Source organism: Lissotriton vulgaris, chromosome 8 (genome assembly GCF_964263255.1).
Source record: "Lissotriton vulgaris chromosome 8, aLisVul1.2, whole genome shotgun sequence".
NCBI lineage: Eukaryota > Metazoa > Chordata > Amphibia > Caudata > Salamandridae > Lissotriton > Lissotriton vulgaris.
This window is the reverse complement of record NC_141696.1, coordinates 15120234-15140188: the sequence shown is the minus strand read 5'-3', so window position 1 is coordinate 15140188 and position 19955 is coordinate 15120234. Positions and strand designations below refer to the sequence as shown.

The window sequence follows — 19955 nt, the reverse complement described above, 5'->3', positions numbered from 1 at the left end:
AAAAAGAGTGCCTCCCCTCCTCTGAGCAAGGCAGGGAGCAGCGAGCCCTCACATGCATCCTAAGTGTTCATAAGAAGAGAGTGCCTCCCCTCCTATGAGCGGTGCAGGGAGCAGCGAGACCACACATGCATCCTAAGTGTACATAAAAAGGGTGCCTCACTTCCTGTGAGCGAGGCAGGGAGCAGCGAGCCCGTACATGCATCCTAAGTGTACATAAGAAGAGAGTGCCTCCGTTCCTATCAGTGAGGTAGGGAGCAGGGAGCCTGCACATGCATCCTAAGTGTACATAAAAAGAGTGCCTCCCTTCCTCTGAGTGAGGCAGGGAGCAGCGAGCCCGCACATGCATCCTAAGTGTACATAAGAAGAGAGTGCCTCCCCTCCTATGAGCGGGGCAGGGAGCAGCGAGACCACACATGCATCCTAAGTGTACATAAAAAGGGTGCCTCCCTTCCTGTGAGCGAGGCAGGGAGCAGCGAGCCCGTACATGCATCCTAAGTGTACATAAAAAGGGTGCCTCCCTTCATATGAGCGAGGCAGGGAGGAGCGAGCCCGCACATGCATCCTAAGTGTACATAAAAAGAGTGCCTCCCTTCCTATCAGCAAGGCAGGGAGCAGCGAGCCTGCACATGCATCCTAAGTGTACATAAAAAGAGTGCCTCCCTTCCTATCAGTGAGGTAGGGATCAGCGAGCCTGCACATGCATCCTAAGTGTACATAAAAAGAGTGCCTCCCTTCCTATCAGTGAGGCAGGGAGCAGCGAGCCTGCACATGCATCCTAAGTGTACATAAAAAGAGTGCCTCCCTTCCTCTGAGTGAGGCAGGGAGCAGCGAGCCCGCACATGCATCCTAAGTGTACATAAAAAGAGTGCCTCCCCTCCTCTGAGCAAGGCAGGGAGCAGCGAGCCCTCACATGCATCCTAAGTGTACATAAGAAGAGAGTGCCTCCCCTCCTATGAGCGGGGCAGGGAGCAGCGAGACCACACATGCATCCTAAGTGTACATAAAAAGAGTGCCTCCCCTCCTCTGAGCAAGGCAGGGAGCAGCGAGCCCGTACATGCATCCTAAGTGTACATAAAAAGGGTGCCTCCCTTCATATGAGCGAGGCAGGGAGGAGCGAGCCCGCACATGCATCCTAAGTGTACATAAAAAAGGTGCCTCCCTTCATGTGAGCGAGGCAGGGAGCAGCGAGCCCATACATGCATCCTAAGTGTACATAAAAAGAGTGCCTCCCCTCCTCTGAGCAAGGCAGGGAGCAGCGAGCCCGTACATGCATCCTAAGTGTACATAAAAAGGGTGCCTCCCTTCATATGAGCGAGGCAGGGAGGAGCGAGCCCGCACATGCATCCTAAGTGTACATAAAAAAGGTGCCTCCCTTCATGTGAGCGAGGCAGGGAGCAGCGAGCCCATACATGCATCCTAAGTGTACATAAAAAGAGTGCCCAGTCCTATGAGTGAGGCAGAAAGCAGCGAGCCCTCACATGCATCCTAAGTGTACATAAAAAGAGTGCCTCCCTTCCTCTGAGTGAGACAGGGAGCAGCGAGCCCGCACATGCATCCTAAGTGTACATAAAAAGAGTGCCTCCCTTCCTATCAGTGAGGTAGGGATCAGCGAGCCTGCACATGCATCCTAAGTGTACATAAAAAGAGTGCCTCCCTTCCTATCAGTGAGGTAGGGATCAGCGAGCCTGCACATGCATCCTAAGTGTACATAAAAAGAGTGCCTCCCTTCCTATCAGTGAGGCAGGGAGCAGCGAGCCAGCACATGCATCCTAAGTGTACATAAAAAGAGTGCCTCCCTTCCTCTGAGTGAGGCAGGGAGCACTAGCCCGCACATGCATCCTAAGTGTCCATAAAAAGAGTGCCTCCCCTCCTCTGAGCAAGGCAGGGAGCAGCGAGCCCTCACATGCATCCTAAGTGTACATAAGAAGAGAGTGCCTCCCCTCCTATGAGCGGGGCAGGGAGCAGCGAGACCACACATGCATCCTAAGTGTACATAAAAAAGGTGCCTCCCTTCCTGTGAGCGAGGCAGGGAGCAGCGAGCCCATACATGCATCCTAAGTGTACATAAAAAGAGTGCCCAGTCCTATGAGTGAGGCAGAAAGCAGCGAGCCCTCACATGCATCCTAAGTGTACATAAAAAGAGTGCCTCCCTTCCTCTGAGTGAGACAGGGAGCAGCGAGCCCGCACATGCATTCTAAGTGTACATAAAAAGAGTGCCTCCCTTCCTCTGTGCGAGGCAGGGAGCAGCGAGCCCTCACATGCATTATAAGTGTACATAAAAAGAGTGCCTCCCTTCCTATGAGCGAGGCAGGGACAGCGAGCCCGCACATGCATCCTAAGTGTACATAAAAAGAGTGCCTTCCTTTCTATGAGCGAGGCAGGGAGCAGCGAGCCCGCACATGCATCCTAAGTGTACATAAGAAGAGAGTGCCTCCCTTCCTATCAGTGAGGTAGGGAGAAGGGAGCCTGCACATGCATCCTAAGTGTACATAAAAAGAGTGCCTCCCTTCCTCTGAGCGGGTGTCATGAATTGAAACACGAGTGAACTAACCTTTCATAGCAGGATACAGCGGGAGCGATGGTGATGCTTAATTCCGACCACCCCTATGTGCAATACACCGCAGGAGTGATGTATCACAACTCCACCACGGGCATCACACAAGGGGAAGGGGAAAAAGTGGATAAATAAAATATAACGATGCAGCAGTGCAAATCAGCAAGTCTTGATAGACCAGATGGTCGCGTTTTCTCTTCCTGATCAAAGACCCTGCATTAAAACAAAGCACACGTCACCACACACCACCCAACAGGTAACAAGTCAATGTAATGCAGTGTATGAAAGAGACCTACACTTACAATAATCACTGCTGCAAATGGCTGTACTCGAAACGGCACAAAAATAGAAAAATAAAGTAAAGAAAAGAAAAAGCAATCATGACAGCGTATACCACTCTCTTTGAAACAGAGAGCGTATACTCTAAGCACATTCAGTGCACTCTACTTATCTTAACCAGTGAGAGTCTCTAGTATTGTTAGGTCCGCTGATGCAGTCTCCAATGAAACCGCCACACACTCGTTATCCTCACGAGATGAACCTAACTAATCCAGCGTGGCATGCGCTATAACTAACTACAAAGTCTTGGGAATTTCCGCACGACATATACAAGTCCACGCGAAAGTATTTCCACAAGTTCAAGCGTTCCTTTCACGCTTTATGAAAAGCGCAATGCCTTTACCCGACCGCGCTCGAACACGCGAAGTCAATCTTGGCGTCTTCAGTTCCAACGCATCTAGCGCTGCCGCTCTAGCAAGGGAAACAGCGGATTCTTCGTGGCAAAGATCCAGCGCGTCATGCGCTGCCACTCCAAAGAGAGAAACCGCGTTTCTGTTCTCTCAGCTTCACAAATACGAATGTTCTTCCTCCGGACCAGGACTCTCACTTCGAAAACAGGTGACAAGCACCTGAACACAGGAAAAGGAAGGGCTAAAAGCAAAAAGAAGAAAACAGAAAAGGGACACACCTAGCACCAGGCATTCTGGGAATAGTAGTCCCAATTCTCCAGCCATACCAAATCGTGACAGCGGGGCAGGGAGCAGCGAGACCACACATGCTTCCTAAGTGTACATAAAAAGGGTGCCTCCCTTCCTGTGAGGGAGGCAGGGAGCAGCGAGCCTGTGCATGCATCCTAAGTGTACATAAAAACTGTGCCTCCCTTCATATGAGCGAGGCAGGGAGGAGCGAGCCCGCACATGCATCCTAAGTGTACATAAAAAGAGTGCCTCTCTTCCTATCAGCGAGGCAGGGAGCAGCAAGCCTGCACATGCATCCTAAGTGTACATGAAAAGAGTGCCTCCCTTCCTATCAGTGAGGTAGGGAGCAGCGAGCCTGCACATGCATCCTAAGTGTACATAAAAAGAGTGCCTCCCTTCCTCCGAGTGAGGCAGGGAGCAGCGAGCCCGCACATGCATCCTAAGTGTAAATAAAAAGAGTGCCTCCCCTCCTCTGAGCAAGGCAGAGAGCAGCGAGCCCTCACATGCATCCTAAGTGTACATAAGAAGAGAGTGCCTCCCCTCCTATGAGCGGGGCAGGGAGCAGTGAGACCACACATGCATCCTAAGTGTACATAAAAAGGGTGCCTCCCTTCCTGAGAGCAAGGCAGGGAGCAGCGAGCCCGTACATTCATCCTAAGAGTACATAAAAAGAGTGCCCCGTCCTATGAGTGAGGCAGAAAGCAGCGAGCCCTCACATGCATACTAAGTGTACATAAAAAGAGTGCCTCCCTTCCTATCAGTGAGGTAGGGAGCAGCGAGCCTGCACATGCATCCTAAGTGTACATAAAAAGAGTGCCTCCCTTCCTCCGAGTGAGGCAGGGAGCAGCAAGCCCGCACATGCATCCTAAGTGTAAATAAAAAGAGTGCCTCCCCTCCTCTGAGCAAGACAGAGAGCAGCGAGCCCTCACATGCATCCTAAGTGTACATAAGAAGAGAGGGCCTCCCCTCCTATGAGCGGGGCAGGGAGCAGTGAGACCACACATGCATCCTAAGTGTACATAAAAAGGGTGCCTCCCTTCCTGAGAGCAAGGCAGGGAGCAGCGAGCCCGTACATTCATCCTAAGAGTACATAAAAAGAGTGCCCCGTCCTATGAGTGAGGCAGAAAGCAGCGAGCCCTCACATGCATCCTAAGTGTACATAAAAAGAGTGCCCAGTCCTATGAGTGAGGCAGAAAGCAGCGAGCCCTCACATGCATCCTAAGTGTACATAAAAAGAGTGCCTCCCTTCCTCTGAGTGAGACAGGGAGCAGCGAGCCCGCACATGCATCCTAAGTGTACATAAAAAGAGTGCCTCCCTTCCTCTGTGTGAGGCAGGGAGCAGCGAGCCCTCACATGCATTCTAAGTGTACATAAAAAGAGTGCCTCCCTTCCTATGAGCGAGGCATGGAGCAGCGAACCCTCACATGCATCCTAAGTGTACATAAAAAGAGTGCCTTCCTTCCTCTGTGTGAGGCAGGGAGCAGCGAGTCCTCACATGCATTCTAAGTGTACATAAAAAGAGTGCCTCCCTTCCTATGAGCGAGGCATGGAGCAGCGAACCCTCACATGCATCCTAAGTGTACATAAAAAGAGTGCCTTCCTTCCTATGAGCGAGGCAGGGAGGAGCGAGCCCGCACATGCATCCTAAGTGTACATAAAAAGAGTGCCTTCCTTCCTATGAGCGAGGCAGGGAGCAGCGAGCCCGCACATGCATCCTAAGTGTACATAAAAAGAGTGCCTCCCTTCCTATGAGCGAGGGAGGAAGCAGCGAGCCCGCACATGCATCCTAAGTGTACATAAAAAGAATGCCTCCCTTCCTATGAGCGAGGCAGGAAGCAGCAAGCCCTCACATGCATCACAAGTGTACATAAAAAGAGTGCCTTCCTTCCTATGAGCGAGGTAGGGAGCAGTGAGCCCGCACATGCATCCTAAGTGTACATAAAAAGGGTGCCTCCCTTCATATGAGCGAGGCAGGGAGGAGCGAGCCCGCACATGCATCCTAAGTGTACATAAAAAGGGTGCCTCCCTTCATATGAGCGAGGCAGGGAGGAGCGAGCCCGCACATGCATCCTAAGTGTACATAAAAAGAGTGCCTCCCTTCCTATCAGTGAGGCAGGGAGCAGCAAGCCTGCACATGCATCCTAAGTGTACATGAAAAGAGTGCCTCCCTTCCTATCAGTGAGGTAGGGAGCAGCGAGCCTGCACATGCATCCTAAGTGTACATAAAAAGAGTGCCTCCCTTCCTATGAGCGAGGCAGGAAGCAGCAAGCCCTCACATGCATCACAAGTGTACATAAAAAGAGTGCCTTCCGTCCTGTGTGCGAGGCAGGGAGCAGCGAGCCCGCACATGCATCCTAAGTGTACAAGAGCTTCTCTATCTTTCAGTCACTGATGTAGGGAGCAGTATGCAAGCAGAAGTGCAGTTGGCCTACATCAAGTAAAGAGGCCTAATTTCAAGTATGTGAAGCAGGATTGGGCAGCTTCCTAGCACAAGCATCTCAGATCCACATCATGTAAAGAGTCCTCTCTTCATGTCATTAAATCAGGAAGTGGCTGACCAGGAAATGCATTTTAGACCTATATCAACTAGAGTGACCTACCCTCCAGTTTTTAAAGCAGCAAGGGGCCAGAATCCTTCCATCAGTGCCAACCCTGCCCATGAGGTCATCGGTGAACACTGTATAGGTGTTGGTGTCCTTTGTCCAGTCCCAGTATGGAAGGCACATACTCTTGTTACCAGATACTTGTTGCAGCATACGTTCAAAGAGGATCAACAGACAGCGATGGCCTGGACAGAAGGCTGGGCCACGGTGAAGAACGTCTTGATTGGTCCAGTTGCGTCCTTCTTTCACATCCATTGCTGAACTGGCATGGATGGCAGCTATGCAGTCAAACTCTGATGCACGTTCAAATGTGTAGGTGCGAACATCCCCTAAGGTTCCACCGTTTTGAACAACGCACCTGGTGCTGGTGGTGGTCTTGGCCAGGCAGAGTGTGTCGGTGAACTGCTTCCTCTCCGCAGCCGTGAGTTCGCGAAGCTCCGGGCGCACACACGGAACGTGCTCCGAGCAGGTGGGTCCATGATAGTAGGGCTTGCAGTCCCCACAGTCTGCTCCGGCGTAGTTTCCATGGCAGGAGCACAGCTCGTCATACAGCTGGTAGGGCCAGTTGCACCGCATGTCAGTTGTATCAGGGTCATACCGCTGGTACCATCGACAAGACCCTCGGCCACTGCTGCTGCCACACACACTTCCATCGGAGGAGACTGGGCAGCAGCGCCTTTCCATGAGGGCCTTCTGAGTGGAGCAGTGTGGGGGAAACTGGCTCCTCACTGTAGTGATGAGGCACAGCGCCAGGAAGGTAAGAGAAAGCATCATGGCGCAAGGCTTCCAATCGTAGTCTTGGGTACCTGGAGGGACAAGAAGCAGAACTGAGGTTAAAGATTTGCACAGAACAGGAGAAGCATAAGAGGCTTGCACAGAAAGATGCAGGGACTGCCAGGCTTAGGCAGAAGAATGCAGGACCTTCTTTCTGGCACAGCCTGGAGCCATCCCTGCACTCTGTTATATCTGAGACTGAACTTATGTAGCACCCCAACTTACATCAGAGGATCTAGAGGGTTCAACACATAAGTGGTCTAGCAGAATCTCCAGCTCCTGCATGCCTAAAGGTGTGCACTGTGCAACCCACTGAGGAACATTATGAACAATGTTATATTGAAAAAGGTGAATGTTACCATAAACCTAACTCAGCTTTCAGCTAAGAATGGATAGAATTCAAGAACACATGAAATTGTGCTGCACTCAAATGCCTGGACACACCCAGAGAAACCAACAGGAATGCCAGTCTGAGCGGAATACATATGCCAGTATCCTATGTTAGTCCAATGGCTTTTAAATCACTATTCGTGGCCTGGTGCTCCTCAAAGCGCAGTTTACGTATATGGATATGAGCCTGGCGCACTGGCGCAGGCTGCTCTTGGTCTGACTCTGATAAGAAACTGCCACATACCCAATCATTGCCCCACACCTCATGTATGAGTGTTTTATAAATCCATCTTTATAACTGTGCAAGGCTCAAATACACAAGGGCCCTCCTACATATAGGACACACTTTCCCTCTGTGTGCCACAGAGCATCTTCAAACAGGTGCACTGTGTGCAAACAGGGAATGTGCTAAGTTGAATATGTTGTTTTCTGGGCTGCCGCAAACTTGTGCTGGTCTTGGGGCAGCACATATAAGCAAAATGTGGAGCCGATTTGAAGCAGCCTCTACGTGTTTCACTGTGCAGGCATCCCCAGCCTGCACTTTTAAGAGGGGCGAGAGATAAGGAGTGGGTAGAACTCCGCAGAGTTTCACTGAGTTACCTCAAAACTCTACAAGATTCAACAGATTTCTGTGAGTGGCAGAGCTGTGTTATGTCATGCTGCGTGTTCTGATTTTTAGTGCCAAGAGCCTGTTCCATGCTGCCAAACCAACACGAATGCAAAAACAATAGTTGATGGCCAGAATGCAGAACAATCTCATACATTCACCCCAGTACAGAGATCTGGGCCTACATCCATCGTTTTTTTGCTCACCATGCCATTTCACTTTGAACCCAGCCATATGCAAATCAGTCTTGACCCTGTGCCCCATGGGAACAGTCCAGCCCAAACTGCCAAGCCAGGTCCTCCCTGGACTGGAAACAAGTATCCTAGGACCGGTTTCAGGCTTTCAGCCCTCATCGGCCAGGATAGCTTGATTCCAGTGGCATGAAGAGCACAGAACTCACGTCGGAGCATACCCGTCCCACTCAGGGTGACAAATGCAAAAACAACAGTTGACGGCCAGAATGCAAAACGATCTCATACATTCACCCCAGTACAGAGATCTGGGCCTACATCCATGGTCTTTTTGCTCAACATGCCATTCCAGTTTGAACCCAGCCATTTGCAAATCAGTCTTGACCCTGTGCCCCATGGGAACAGTCCAGCCCGAACTGCCAAGCCAGGTCCTCCCTGGACTGGAAACAAGCATCCTAGGACCGGTTTCAGTATTTTACCCCTCTTCAGCCAGGATAGCTTGACTCCAGTGGCACAGTGAGCCCAGGACCGACGTCTGGGCATACCTGGCGCACTTAGCGCAAGAAGGCAAAAGACACACAATTGCTGGACGGAATGCAGAACAAATCAAAACATTTACCCCCAGTCAAGAGATCTGGGTTAAATCCATCATTCTTTTGCTCACCATACCACCCCAGTTTAGACCTGCCCAAATGCAAATCAGTCTGCCCCTGTGCCTCATGGGAACAGTCCAGTCCGAACTGCCAAGCCAGGTCCTCCCTGGACCGGAAACAAGCATCCTAGGACTGGTTTCTGGGTTTCACCCTTCAGCCAGGATAGCTTGACTCCAGTGGCAGAGTGAGCCTAGGACCCATGTCTGGGCATACCTGGTGCACTTAGGGTGAGAAAGTAAAAGACACACAATTGATGGACGGAATGCAGAGCAAATCAAAAGATTCATCCCCAGTCAAGAGATCTGGGTTAAATCCATCATTCTTTTGCTCACCATGCCACCCTAGTTTAGACCTGGCCATATGCAAATCAGTCTTGACCCTGTGCCTAATGGGAACAGTCCAGCCCGGACTGCCAAACCAGTTCCTCCCTGGACCGGAAACAAGCATTGTTGGAAAGGCCACGTGAAGGGCTTGCTCCCTCCCCGCATGACAAGGCCCGAGCCCGGCCCTCCAGGTGTAACCCACAGTAACCACCCGCTCCCCGTCTCATACGGGACCCCTGCCCCCGGACATCCCTGCATCATGGGCCCGAATCACTACCGGCCCCCTCGCCCGGCCTGGGCGCCATCTTGGACATTGCACCACGAGGCCGCATGGCCTCCGATCGACCCTAACCCTGGGCCTGGCCAGGCCCTGACATCCCGGCACCACCATCCACCCAGGAGGTGAACGGACCACTTGGCAGGTCAATGGGAGAAAGAAGTGTCGATGGCTCTCCCCCGCCAGGTGCCGATCGCCCCCAGCTCCCCCAGGCGCTGGCTCCACCCCCCTGCTGGGTGTCTGGACTCCCTCATCCCGGACCTCCCGACCTTCAAGTGCGAGGGTCCGGACATCAAAGGGCGCCAGACCTATAACTGGGGCAGCTCCAGAGCAGGAAGGCAGTTGTATCCTGGAGTCGAGAGACGCAGTGAAGAACTCATCCTTGACGGACTACTGGCGCTGCCGTAGCCCTGCCTTGCGAACTACCGTCTTGCCTGCTGGCGCTGCCGCAACCTTCTGAAGCCTTCATCCTCGTCGGGACCTGCTGGCGTGGCCGCGGACCGTTTGTAACTACCACCTTCCCGGGACCTGCTGGCTCCGCCGCGGCCCGATCATCTAGAACGCCGAGCTCGAGGATTGTGAGCTATCCCTCTTATCATCGCATCTACCAGATTGGTAACGAGACTGTCCCGCTACCCCTTCTCCCCAAACCAAGAGACTAGAATCGAGGGGACCCCCTGAGTCTAGACCTCCTTGTACCATTCCACCGTACTTAACAAATTGCTTATAAAGAACGTTAAACCTTACTTCTGTGTGGTGTACCTCTGTGTGGGGGAAGTTACTCGTCTGTACGATCGCTGGAGACGGCTCTCCCCGGAGACCTCTCCCCTTGTCCTCGGCCGACCCTCCCGGTCCGTCTAACATTGGTGGCCAGCGGCGCGATCCGAATCGACGCGTAATCGCACAGAGAGTAGCTCACCCCACGACAAAACCACAATGACAACCAAAGAGAGCGGATCCACCGAGAAATTCCAGATGGAGAAATTGGAAGAGTACAGCCATCGTGAGTTGAAACAATTCTGCATTGAACTAGGTATCGCTACCACCGGTCTGAGTACTAAAGACGATTTCAAGCACGCCATTGAGTCATGGGCAGAAACCGGGGCCGTCAGACCCCCGGACCAAAATGTTGCAGCATCAGAGACCTGAAAACAAGTGGGGTTGGCCCTGAATCAGCAAGGCTGGGCCGATATATATCCAAAAAAGAGCAAACGCCTATACTGATACTTATTACACAAGGGAATTACCACCAGAAAAGAGGATTCTTCAAGACTGGGGTGTGCTTATAAATTGCTATTTTATTTTAACGTCTGGGTCAAAAGGAAGAAGGGGTCATATATGTTTTAGTCATATACAATTGAACATAAAATACAGTTTTTCCACACCAAGAAAAAATAATACGGACAAAAACCAGTGAAGAATTTGTTAAAATCCAACAGGCATATCAAAGTCAGTCATATCACATTCATTCATCTTCATTCTTACAACACACAACTACAAATACTAAGCCCGGTTAGATACGAATAAATAACTGAGCGGAGTATTAGGTCTGCTAGGGTATGTACAATTGTTATATACAATTTTTACAATTTATACATAGGTTATGCATGTGAAAATCAAACCAAATCAATAATTTTCAAATGGTATAATCAAAAAACAATATATCCAACAATTTGCAGTTAGTAGTATGACGATGTTTCCACACTACAGGGAGGATAATGGAAATAAGCAGACACTGGACATGAAGGGGCCTACGCGTTTCAAATCCCTATGAGTAGGGAGGGATTCTCATCAGGGCCAGTTTGCTCTAAAAGAGAGAGAGAAAGAACACAATTCTGAAGTGTAACATAAAAGGTTTAAAAACCAAGAAGCCAGAGTGTAGAACCACCCACGGTTCCAAAAGCTTACCAATGGCGGAGATGATCCGAGAGAGAAGATGTATCACCTGTGTAACAACAAAACAATGAAGACTACATAAATGAAGTGTAAAGTTTGTCCAGGGTTTTAGGATACAACTGTTTGGGACAAAACCAATTACCTAAGGTGTGTGCGGCAGCCACCTCGGTGACACAATTCCGTAAAACAATTCCTGGTGGAATGGACGGCGAGTAGGCTTCGGGTGGCCTAGGGGAGAGACGTACGCTATTAGTGTGGAAAGAAGCATAAGGTTGTGCTTCATAAAATGCTACTGCACTTGGTTTCTTACCGGAGGATCGTGGACGATCACGTTCCACCTCTAAGTTGTAAGATATTCGGATTCAGTCTTTGTTGGTTTCCAGTCGCTGATAAAAAGGGGAGAGAAGAATATTAAAGACTTCTCAGGTCATTGTTCGCGGTGTAGGTACACATGTCCTTAAAGGAGAACGCTTAAACGAACAGAAACTTACCAGAAGAAACAAGAGGTTTTAATCGACAAAGTAGCCGGCGTCTCCGATCGCACTAGTCCCTCGCGCATGCGTGGAGTGTGAAGTCGTGGCTGAGGTTCGTCTTTATGTAGTGAATCATTGCGCATGCGTGAAGTCAAAATGGTAGTGACTTCCGTAATTCAGGTGTTACTTCATAATTTATATATCTCCGATATTTCATTAAGCCCTCTCACGGCTGTGTCAAATTTAACGATCAGATAGGCCTCTCTTTTTGACAGTCTTTGATCCATATCTCCACCTCGTGGATCCTTTTCAATACGTGAGATCACTGTCCATTTGATGTCACTCAGAGAATGATTGCAACGTTTCCAATGGTTTACCAATGGGGCGTTTTCAGTTGCATTCTTTATGCGAGATTTGTGTTGGGTAATTCTGGTGCGAATTTCTTGATTGGTCTTACCTATGTAAAGTAGGCCACACGGGCAGATGATACCGTATACAACATATTTAGTTTTACAGTTACTGAAGTTATCATGTTTCCATGAGATGCCATGGTGTTGGAATAAGGATCCCTCGATAGTTAGTTCACAGCACTGGCATGTTCCACATTTGTGGTGGCCTGTGATCGGGGGGAGTCCTATCATCTGCCTTAATGAAGGTTGTGCGTTAGGTTTTATCCCAGCCCTTACTACATGGTTAGCCACGCTGTTTTCTTTCCTGAAGGCGAACAGCGGCGGGTTTTGGAGGCTGGCGTCCAGATTTTTTACGAGGTGCCAATTTTGATTGATGATTTTTTTGAGATTATTGGCGTTAGGGCAATAAGTTGTTACGCAGACGTGTCTGTTTGAAACTGGTTTATTTTTTCTTTCCAACAAGCTGTCCCTCGGGGTCCATCTGGCTCTTTTCATAGAGTTCCGCACTAGTTTTTTTGGGTAACCCCTGTCGCACAATTTCGAAACTAGATTCTCAGCGTGTAATTTGTAATCCTCGTTAGAGGAGCAATTTCTACGAATACGTAGAAATTGCCCGTACGGCAAGTTTTCTTTAAGGCTCCTCGGGTGATTGCTGGAAAATAACAGAGCCTTATTTCTGTCCGTGGGCTTCGTGAAAAGGGAGGTGGCCAAGCCTCCTGTCGATGGGAAGACTTCAACATCCAGAAACGCAATTTTTTCGGCTGAGTGAGCAATACTGAATTGTATGTCCAGTGTTCTGGTATTTAGCCAGTTGTGAAACAGTATGAGGGCCTCTTCACCTCCAGTCCAAATCATGAAGACGTCATCGATAAAACGCCACCATGTGGCGATGTGATCTTTAAAGGGATTATTATTGTGGATGTATTTGTCCTCGTAGAGTGACATAAATAATACTGCCAACTCCGGGGCAAAGGGACACCCCATGGCGACCCCTTTCGTTTGAAGAAAAAATTCATTTCCGAAACAAAAGTAGTTTTTTTTCAGGGCAAACGTGGCCAAATCCACTAGAAATTTTGTGGGCACCCGGACAGGTCTGGGCCTTAGATCTAAAAAGTACTCCAGTACGGCCACAGCTTCCTCCTGCGGGATTTGTGTATACAGCTGTGTGACGTCCAGTGTTACAAGTAGATCTTTTTCTTTTTCGAAGGTTATTCCTTCCAGTTTAGTTAAAAAGTCCGTTGTATCTCTCAGATAAGAGACGACCATATCCATGAACTGCTTCAAAAAGCAGTCGACATACTTGGCTATCGGTTCTGGTAAGGAGTCGCACCCGGCTACGATGGGTCTCCCCGGGGGCTTTGTTTGGTGTTTATGGACCTTTGGAAGGACGTAAAAAAGTGGTGTTTTGGGGTGTTTATTACGTAAATAATCCAGTTCTTTTGGTCCCAAAAAGCCTGCATCAAAGCCTTCCTGTAAGATTGGAAAGAGAAGGTTTTGAAATTCCAGCGTCGGGTCTTTGGCAATTTTGCGATAGCAAGTGTGGTCATTTAATTGTCTCATTATTTCAGTTGTATAGTCGTTGGTGTCCCAGATGACAATAGAGCCGCCCTTATCGGCTTGCTTGATTGTAATAGAATTGTCATTTTTTAATGTGGAAAGGGCATTAGTTTCTTCCTTTGAAAGATTGTATTTGACGAACTTTCTTTGTTTTTCCATGTCCGAGATGGCAGAGAGGACAGTTCTTTCAAAGATTACTACCTCTTTTGGTACTTTATTCCCAGGAGGGCAAAATGTAGATTTTTTACGTAATCCGGTGACCTCTGATGGTATAGGAGATGTATTGTCAGCAAAAAACATAGTGAGGCGCAATTTACGACAGAATTCGATGAACTCAGTCTTCATCTTGACAAAATCCGTTTTCTTAGATGGTACAAAGGATAAACCTTTGGATAAGATACTTTCCTCAGCTTTTGTTAAATTCCTATTGGAGAGGTTGAAGATCGGAGAGGCCCTGATGAGAATCCCTCCCTACTCATAGGGATTTGAAACGCGTAGGCCCCTTCATGTCCAGTGTCTGCTTATTTCCATTATCCTCCCTGTAGTGTGGAAACATCGTCATACTACTAACTGCAAATTGTTGGATATATTGTTTTTTGATTATACCATTTGAAAATTATTGATTTGGTTTGATTTTCACATGCATAACCTATGTATAAATTGTAAAAATTGTATATAACAATTGTACATACCCTAGCAGACCTAATACTCCGCTCAGTTATTTATTCGTATCTAACCGGGCTTAGTATTTGTAGTTGTGTGTTGTAAGAATGAAGATGAATGAATGTGATATGACTGACTTTGATATGCCTGTTGGATTTTAACAAATTCTTCACTGGTTTTTGTCCGTATTATTTTTTCTTGGTGTGGAAAAACTGTATTTTATGTTCAATTGTATATGACTAAAACATATATGACCCCTTCTTCCTTTTGACCCAGACGTTAAAATAAAATAGCAATTTATAAGCACACCCCAGTCTTGAAGAATCCTCTTTTCTGGTGGTAATTCCCTTGTGTAATAAGTATCAGTATAGGCGTTTGCTCTTTTTTGGCAGCATCAGAGAGGAACACCACGGCTCCCGAGGAGCGAAGAACGGGTCTCTCGCAGGAAGAGATCCAAGAGAGAGAGTTAGAAATGGCCCGGCTCAAAATGGATGGCGAACTCAAATTAGCCGAACAAAAACTGAACCTAGAACATCTGCGGCTCCGAGAAGAACGGGAAGAAAAACAGAGACATAGAGAACTCGAAGAAAAGAGACTGGCGTATGAACACGAGCGCAAGCTAGCAGAAATAGACTTACGTAAGCAGAACAAAGAATTAGGGGTGCCCGAGCAACCGCGCACCCCAGGAGCAACAGAAAAGAAAGTACACATCCCCAAGGATGTCGTTCGAGAATATTTCCGAGATGACGACATACAACAATGGTTCAAGGCCTACGAGATCGCTATGACCTCCCACCGGATCGATCGAAGTGACTGGGGAGCCGGGCTATGGGGGAGGTTCGTCAATGAGGGCCGCGACGCCCTGTTACAGCTCCCAGACCACCTGATGACCTCCTAGGACCACATGAAGGCTACCCTCCTCACCCGCTATGGGCTCACACCAGAAATGTACCGCCAGAGGTTCCGAGACTGCACCCGGATCCCGGGTACAACTTGGGTGGAGTATGTGAACTATTTCAGTCGAGCCTTCGAGGGTTGGATCAAGGGAAGCAATGTAACGACCTACGAGCAACTCTTCAATCTCATGGTGTGGGAACACCTATCTAACAACTGCTTCGTCGAGCTCAGGCAGCACCTCCTCGACAGTAAATTGACTGATCCACGGCAGCTCGCAGCCGAGGCTGACCGGTGGGAAATCACCCGAGTGGGCCGGAATGGGCCACATGAACAGAACCGGAACCACCACGGTCAGCACCGTCCCCGAGGAGGAGGAGGGGGCCAGGGACGAGGAAGAGACAACGCCCGGCCGCTCCCGCTGCCAGCACCCCACCCCCGGCCAACCGGGGCAACCCCCCGGCGCGCCCGGGGTACAGAGCCAATGTCACGTGTCACCGATGCCAGCGAGTCGGCCACTACGCAAATGACTCGGAGACCCCGCCAGATGGCTGCCGCCGCCCTGGGGGAAGAACAAATCTCCGAAGAACAAGAGGAGTGCGAGCAAGAACACCAAGAGTGGGAACCAGCCGCCATGGTTCTAGCATGCCTAGGGGGAAGAGACATGGTCCCGCGGGCCCCCCTACCCGCCAACACCAGGAAGTACAGTCTGTGGGTGAACATTAATGGACGCCGGGCCGAAGCCCTACGTGACACAGGGGCCAGTGTGACAGCCGTCCGCTGTCACCTGGTGACCCCAGAACAGATCCTGCCGAACATTCTCTGCCCTGTCCGTTCAGCCGACAATTCGGAGAGTCTATGCCGGATGGCCTGCGTCCCCTTCGAATGGGGAGGAGTCTCCGGCATGTTAAAGGTAACGGTCCGAGATGATGCCCCCGTGGACTGTCTCCTGGGGAATGATCTTGAGAGTTCCCCGTGGGCCGCCGTAGAGAGAAGAGAACACCTGGGGATGTTGGGCCTCCCGGACTGGGCGTGCGTAACCACCCGGTCCATGGCTGCCCGTGCCATCCCCCGACCTGAAGAACCAGAATGGCCAGCACCTCCTCCCCCGGTCGCTCCAGCAGAAGACGCCGACCGGGCCGACCCTCAAGAGCAAACCCCCGAAGAGCTCGCTCAGCCCCAAGACCTTCCCGACCTGGCTCAGTGGCGTCAAGAAGGTGGGCCCACCCAGGAACAGTTTCGTCAAGAGCAGAAGACCTGTCCCTCCCTCGAGGGACTCCGCCAACAAGCCCTCGCCCAGAGCGCAGGGGATACCTCCGGGGCCCATTGGGTCTATTGGGACAACGACCTGTTGTACAGCGAACAGAGAATCGCGGAGTTAGGGGCCAGTCGAGTGCTAGTGGTGCCCCTCCGCTTTAGAGACCTCTTACTGAACCTGGCCCACGATGTCCCCCTGGCTGGTCACCTGGGTCAAGACAAAACCTACAGTCGCCTGGTGACCCACTTCTTCTGGCCCAAGATGAGAAACGACGTCCTCAACCACTGCCGGTCCTGCCCCACGTGCCAGGCCAGCGGGAAGAGCGGCCGTAAACTCAAAGCACCTCTGCAACCGTTCCCAGTTGTCACCACCCCGTTCGAGAGGGTGGGAATAGACATTGTGGGGCCCCTGGACCCCCGTACAGCACAAGGACATCGGTTCATCCTGGTCCTGGTGGACCACGCCACCCGCTACCCCGAGGCTGTTCCCCTGCGAACTGTGACAGCCCCGGTGGTCGGCCGGGCCTTGATGGGGATCTGCTCCCGGGTGGGCTTCCCCCGAGAAGTCGTCAGCGACAGAGGCACGAACTTTATTTCCAAATACATGAAGTCCCTCTGGCAACAGTGCGGGGTCACCTACCGATTCACGACCCCCTATCACCCTCAAGGAAACGGACTAGTCGAGCGGTTCAACCGCACGCTCAAAGGGATGATTGGGGGGTTGGAAGAGCCCCTCCGTCGCCAGTGGGATGTGCTACTGCCGTGCCTCCTCTTTGCCTATCGAGAAGTCCCCCAGAAGTCCCTTGGTTTCAGCAGGTTCGAACTCTTATACGGACACCCTGTGCGAGGGCCGCTCAGCCTAGTCAAAGAAGGTTGGGAGATGCCCCCCCTGAAGAACCCTCCAGATGTTTTCAAGTACCTCCTGACCCTACGCAATCAGACCAGGCGATTCAGAGAAATGGCAAAAGCGAACATGGAGGCCAGTCAGGAAGACATGAAAAGGTGGTACGATCAAAATGCCTCCTCCATCGAATTCGAGCCCGGCCAACAAGTGTGGGTGATGTCCCCCACCGAACCATGCGCCTTGCAGGACAAGTGGACAGGGCCCTTCAAAGTGGTCGAGCGCAAGAGCCCTGTCACCTATCTCATCGATATGGAATCTGCACGGAACCCCCTCCGGGTCCTCCACGCCAATAGATTAAAACCCCACTTTGTGCGTTCGGAGCTCAGCCTCCTGATGGCGACAGACAGCGGAGTCGAAGAGGATTCCGAACCCCTCCCTGATCTCCTACGGACTCGGGCGAAGGACGGTTCTGTGGACGGGGTCCGACTCTCAGAGGCCCTCACCCCGGAACAGCGCCAAGGCTGCCGAGACCTCCTACTGCAGTTCGCGACCCTGTTCTCCCTCACCCCAGGGGTCACCCCCTGGTGCTTGCACGACGTGGACACTGGAGACAGTCCCCCTATCCGACATCGGGCCTACCGCGTACCAGATCGGGTACGGGCCTGCATCCAGGAGGAGGTGTCAAAAATGCTCACGCTCGGGGTCATCGAGCCCTCAGACAGCCCCTGGGCCAGCCCAGTTGTACTGGTCCCCAAAGCGGCCGCCCCCGGCACCACTCCTGAGCTCCGGTTCTGCGTCGACTACCGGGGCTTGAACGCTGTCACCAGAACCGACGCACATCCCATCCCCCGAGCAGATGAACTGATCGACCGCATGGGAGCTGCCCGCTACCTCAGCATCTTCGACCTGACAGCGGGCTACTGGCAGATCGGTCTCACACCCCGGGCCCAAGAACGATCTGCCTTCTCCACTCCTGATGGCCACTACCACTTCAAGGTCATGCCATTCGGCATGAAGAATGCCCCAGCAACTTTTCAGCGGCTAGTGAACCAGGTCCTGGCGGGACTTGAGGAATTCAGCGCCGCCTACCTGGACGATATCGCTGTGTACAGCCGCCACTGGTCCGACCACCTCAACCACCTCCGAGAGGTTCTGCAGGCCCTCCAACGAGCCGGCCTCACGATCAAGGCCAGCAAATGCCAAATTGGCCAGGGGTCCGTGACCTATCTCGGACACCAGGTGGGAAGCGGTCTGGTGGCCCCTCTGCAACTCAAGATCGCTGCCATCCAGTCCTGGCAGCCCCCCATCACCCAGACCGAGGTCCGCGCCTTCTTGGGACTCACAGGCTACTACCGGCGGTTCGTGAGGGACTATGGCAGCATTGTGGGGCCCCTCACGGAACTCACATCCAAAAGCCACCCAAAGAAGGTCAACTGGACCCCAGACTGTCAAGCGGCCTTCGAGAAGCTGAAGGCCGCCATGTGCTCCGCCCCTGTGCTCCAGGCCCCCGACTACAGTCGGGAATTCATCGTCCAAACGGATGCCTCCGACCATGGCATTGGGGCAGTCCTTTCCCAGTTGAATCCCGAAGGACTTGACCAACCAGTGGCTTTCATCAGCAGACGTCTCCTGGCCCGAGAGCAACGCTGGAGCACCATCGAGAGGGAGGCATTCGCAGTAGTGTGGGCCCTCAAAAAGCTCCGGCCTTATCTCTTTGGTACCCACTTCCGGGTGCAGACAGATCATCGGCCCCTGCAGTGGCTGATGCAGATGCGGGGGGAAAACCCAAAACTATTGCGTTGGTCCATCTCCCTGCAGGGGATGGACTTCACTGTGGAACATCGACCTGGGCAAGACCACGCCAACGCAGATGGCCTGTCACGCTTTTTCCGCCTCGACGAGGAGAGTCCCCAAGAGGATGGGTGACTCTCCCCGCCTTCAGCTGGGGGGGACGCATGTTGGACAGGCCACGTGAAGGGCTTGCTCCCTCCCCGCATGACAAGGCCCGAGCCCGGCCCTCCAGGTGTAACCCACAGTAACCACCCGCTCCCCGTCTCATATGGGACCCCTGCCCCCGGACATCCCTGCATCATGGGCCCGAATCACTACCGGCCCCCTCGCCCGGCCTGGGCGCCATCTTGGACATTGCACCACGAGGCCGCGTGGCCTCCGATCGACCCTAACCCTGGGCCTGGCCAGGCCCCGACATCCCGGCACCACCATCCACCCAGGAGGTGAACGGACCACTTGGCAGGTCAATGGGAGAAAGAAGTGTCGATGGCTCTCCCCCGCCAGGTGCCGATCGCCCCCAGCTCCCCCAGGCGCTGGCTCCACCCCCCTGCTGGGTGTCTGGACTCCCTCATCCCGGACCTCCCGACCTCCAAGTGCGAGGGTCCGGACATCAAAGGGCGCCAGACCTATAACTGGGGCAGCTCCAGAGCAGGAAGGCAGTTGTAATCTGGAGTCGAGAGACGCAGTGAAGAACTCATCCTTGACGGACTACTGGCGCTGCCGTAGCCCTGCCTTGCGAACTACCGTCTTGCCTGCTGGCGCTGCCGCAACCTTCTGAAGCCTTCATCCTCGTCGGGACCTGCTGGCGTGGCCGCGGACCG

At 51.9% G+C, this 19955-nt stretch overlaps 1 protein-coding gene across 1 annotated transcript in view; it reads right to left on the bottom strand.

The window, feature by feature from the left end:
* The window catches only part of LOC147693232 (tyrosinase-like), a 300724-nt gene that overhangs the window by 232258 nt on the left and 48511 nt on the right, over positions 1-19955 (bottom strand). The window contains exon 2 of the mRNA XM_086933640.1: positions 6132-6940. Within this exon, the coding sequence (XP_086789766.1) occupies positions 6132-6908 (777 nt within the window). The 5' untranslated portion in view covers positions 6909-6940. The remainder of the gene's footprint in view (positions 1-6131; positions 6941-19955) is intronic.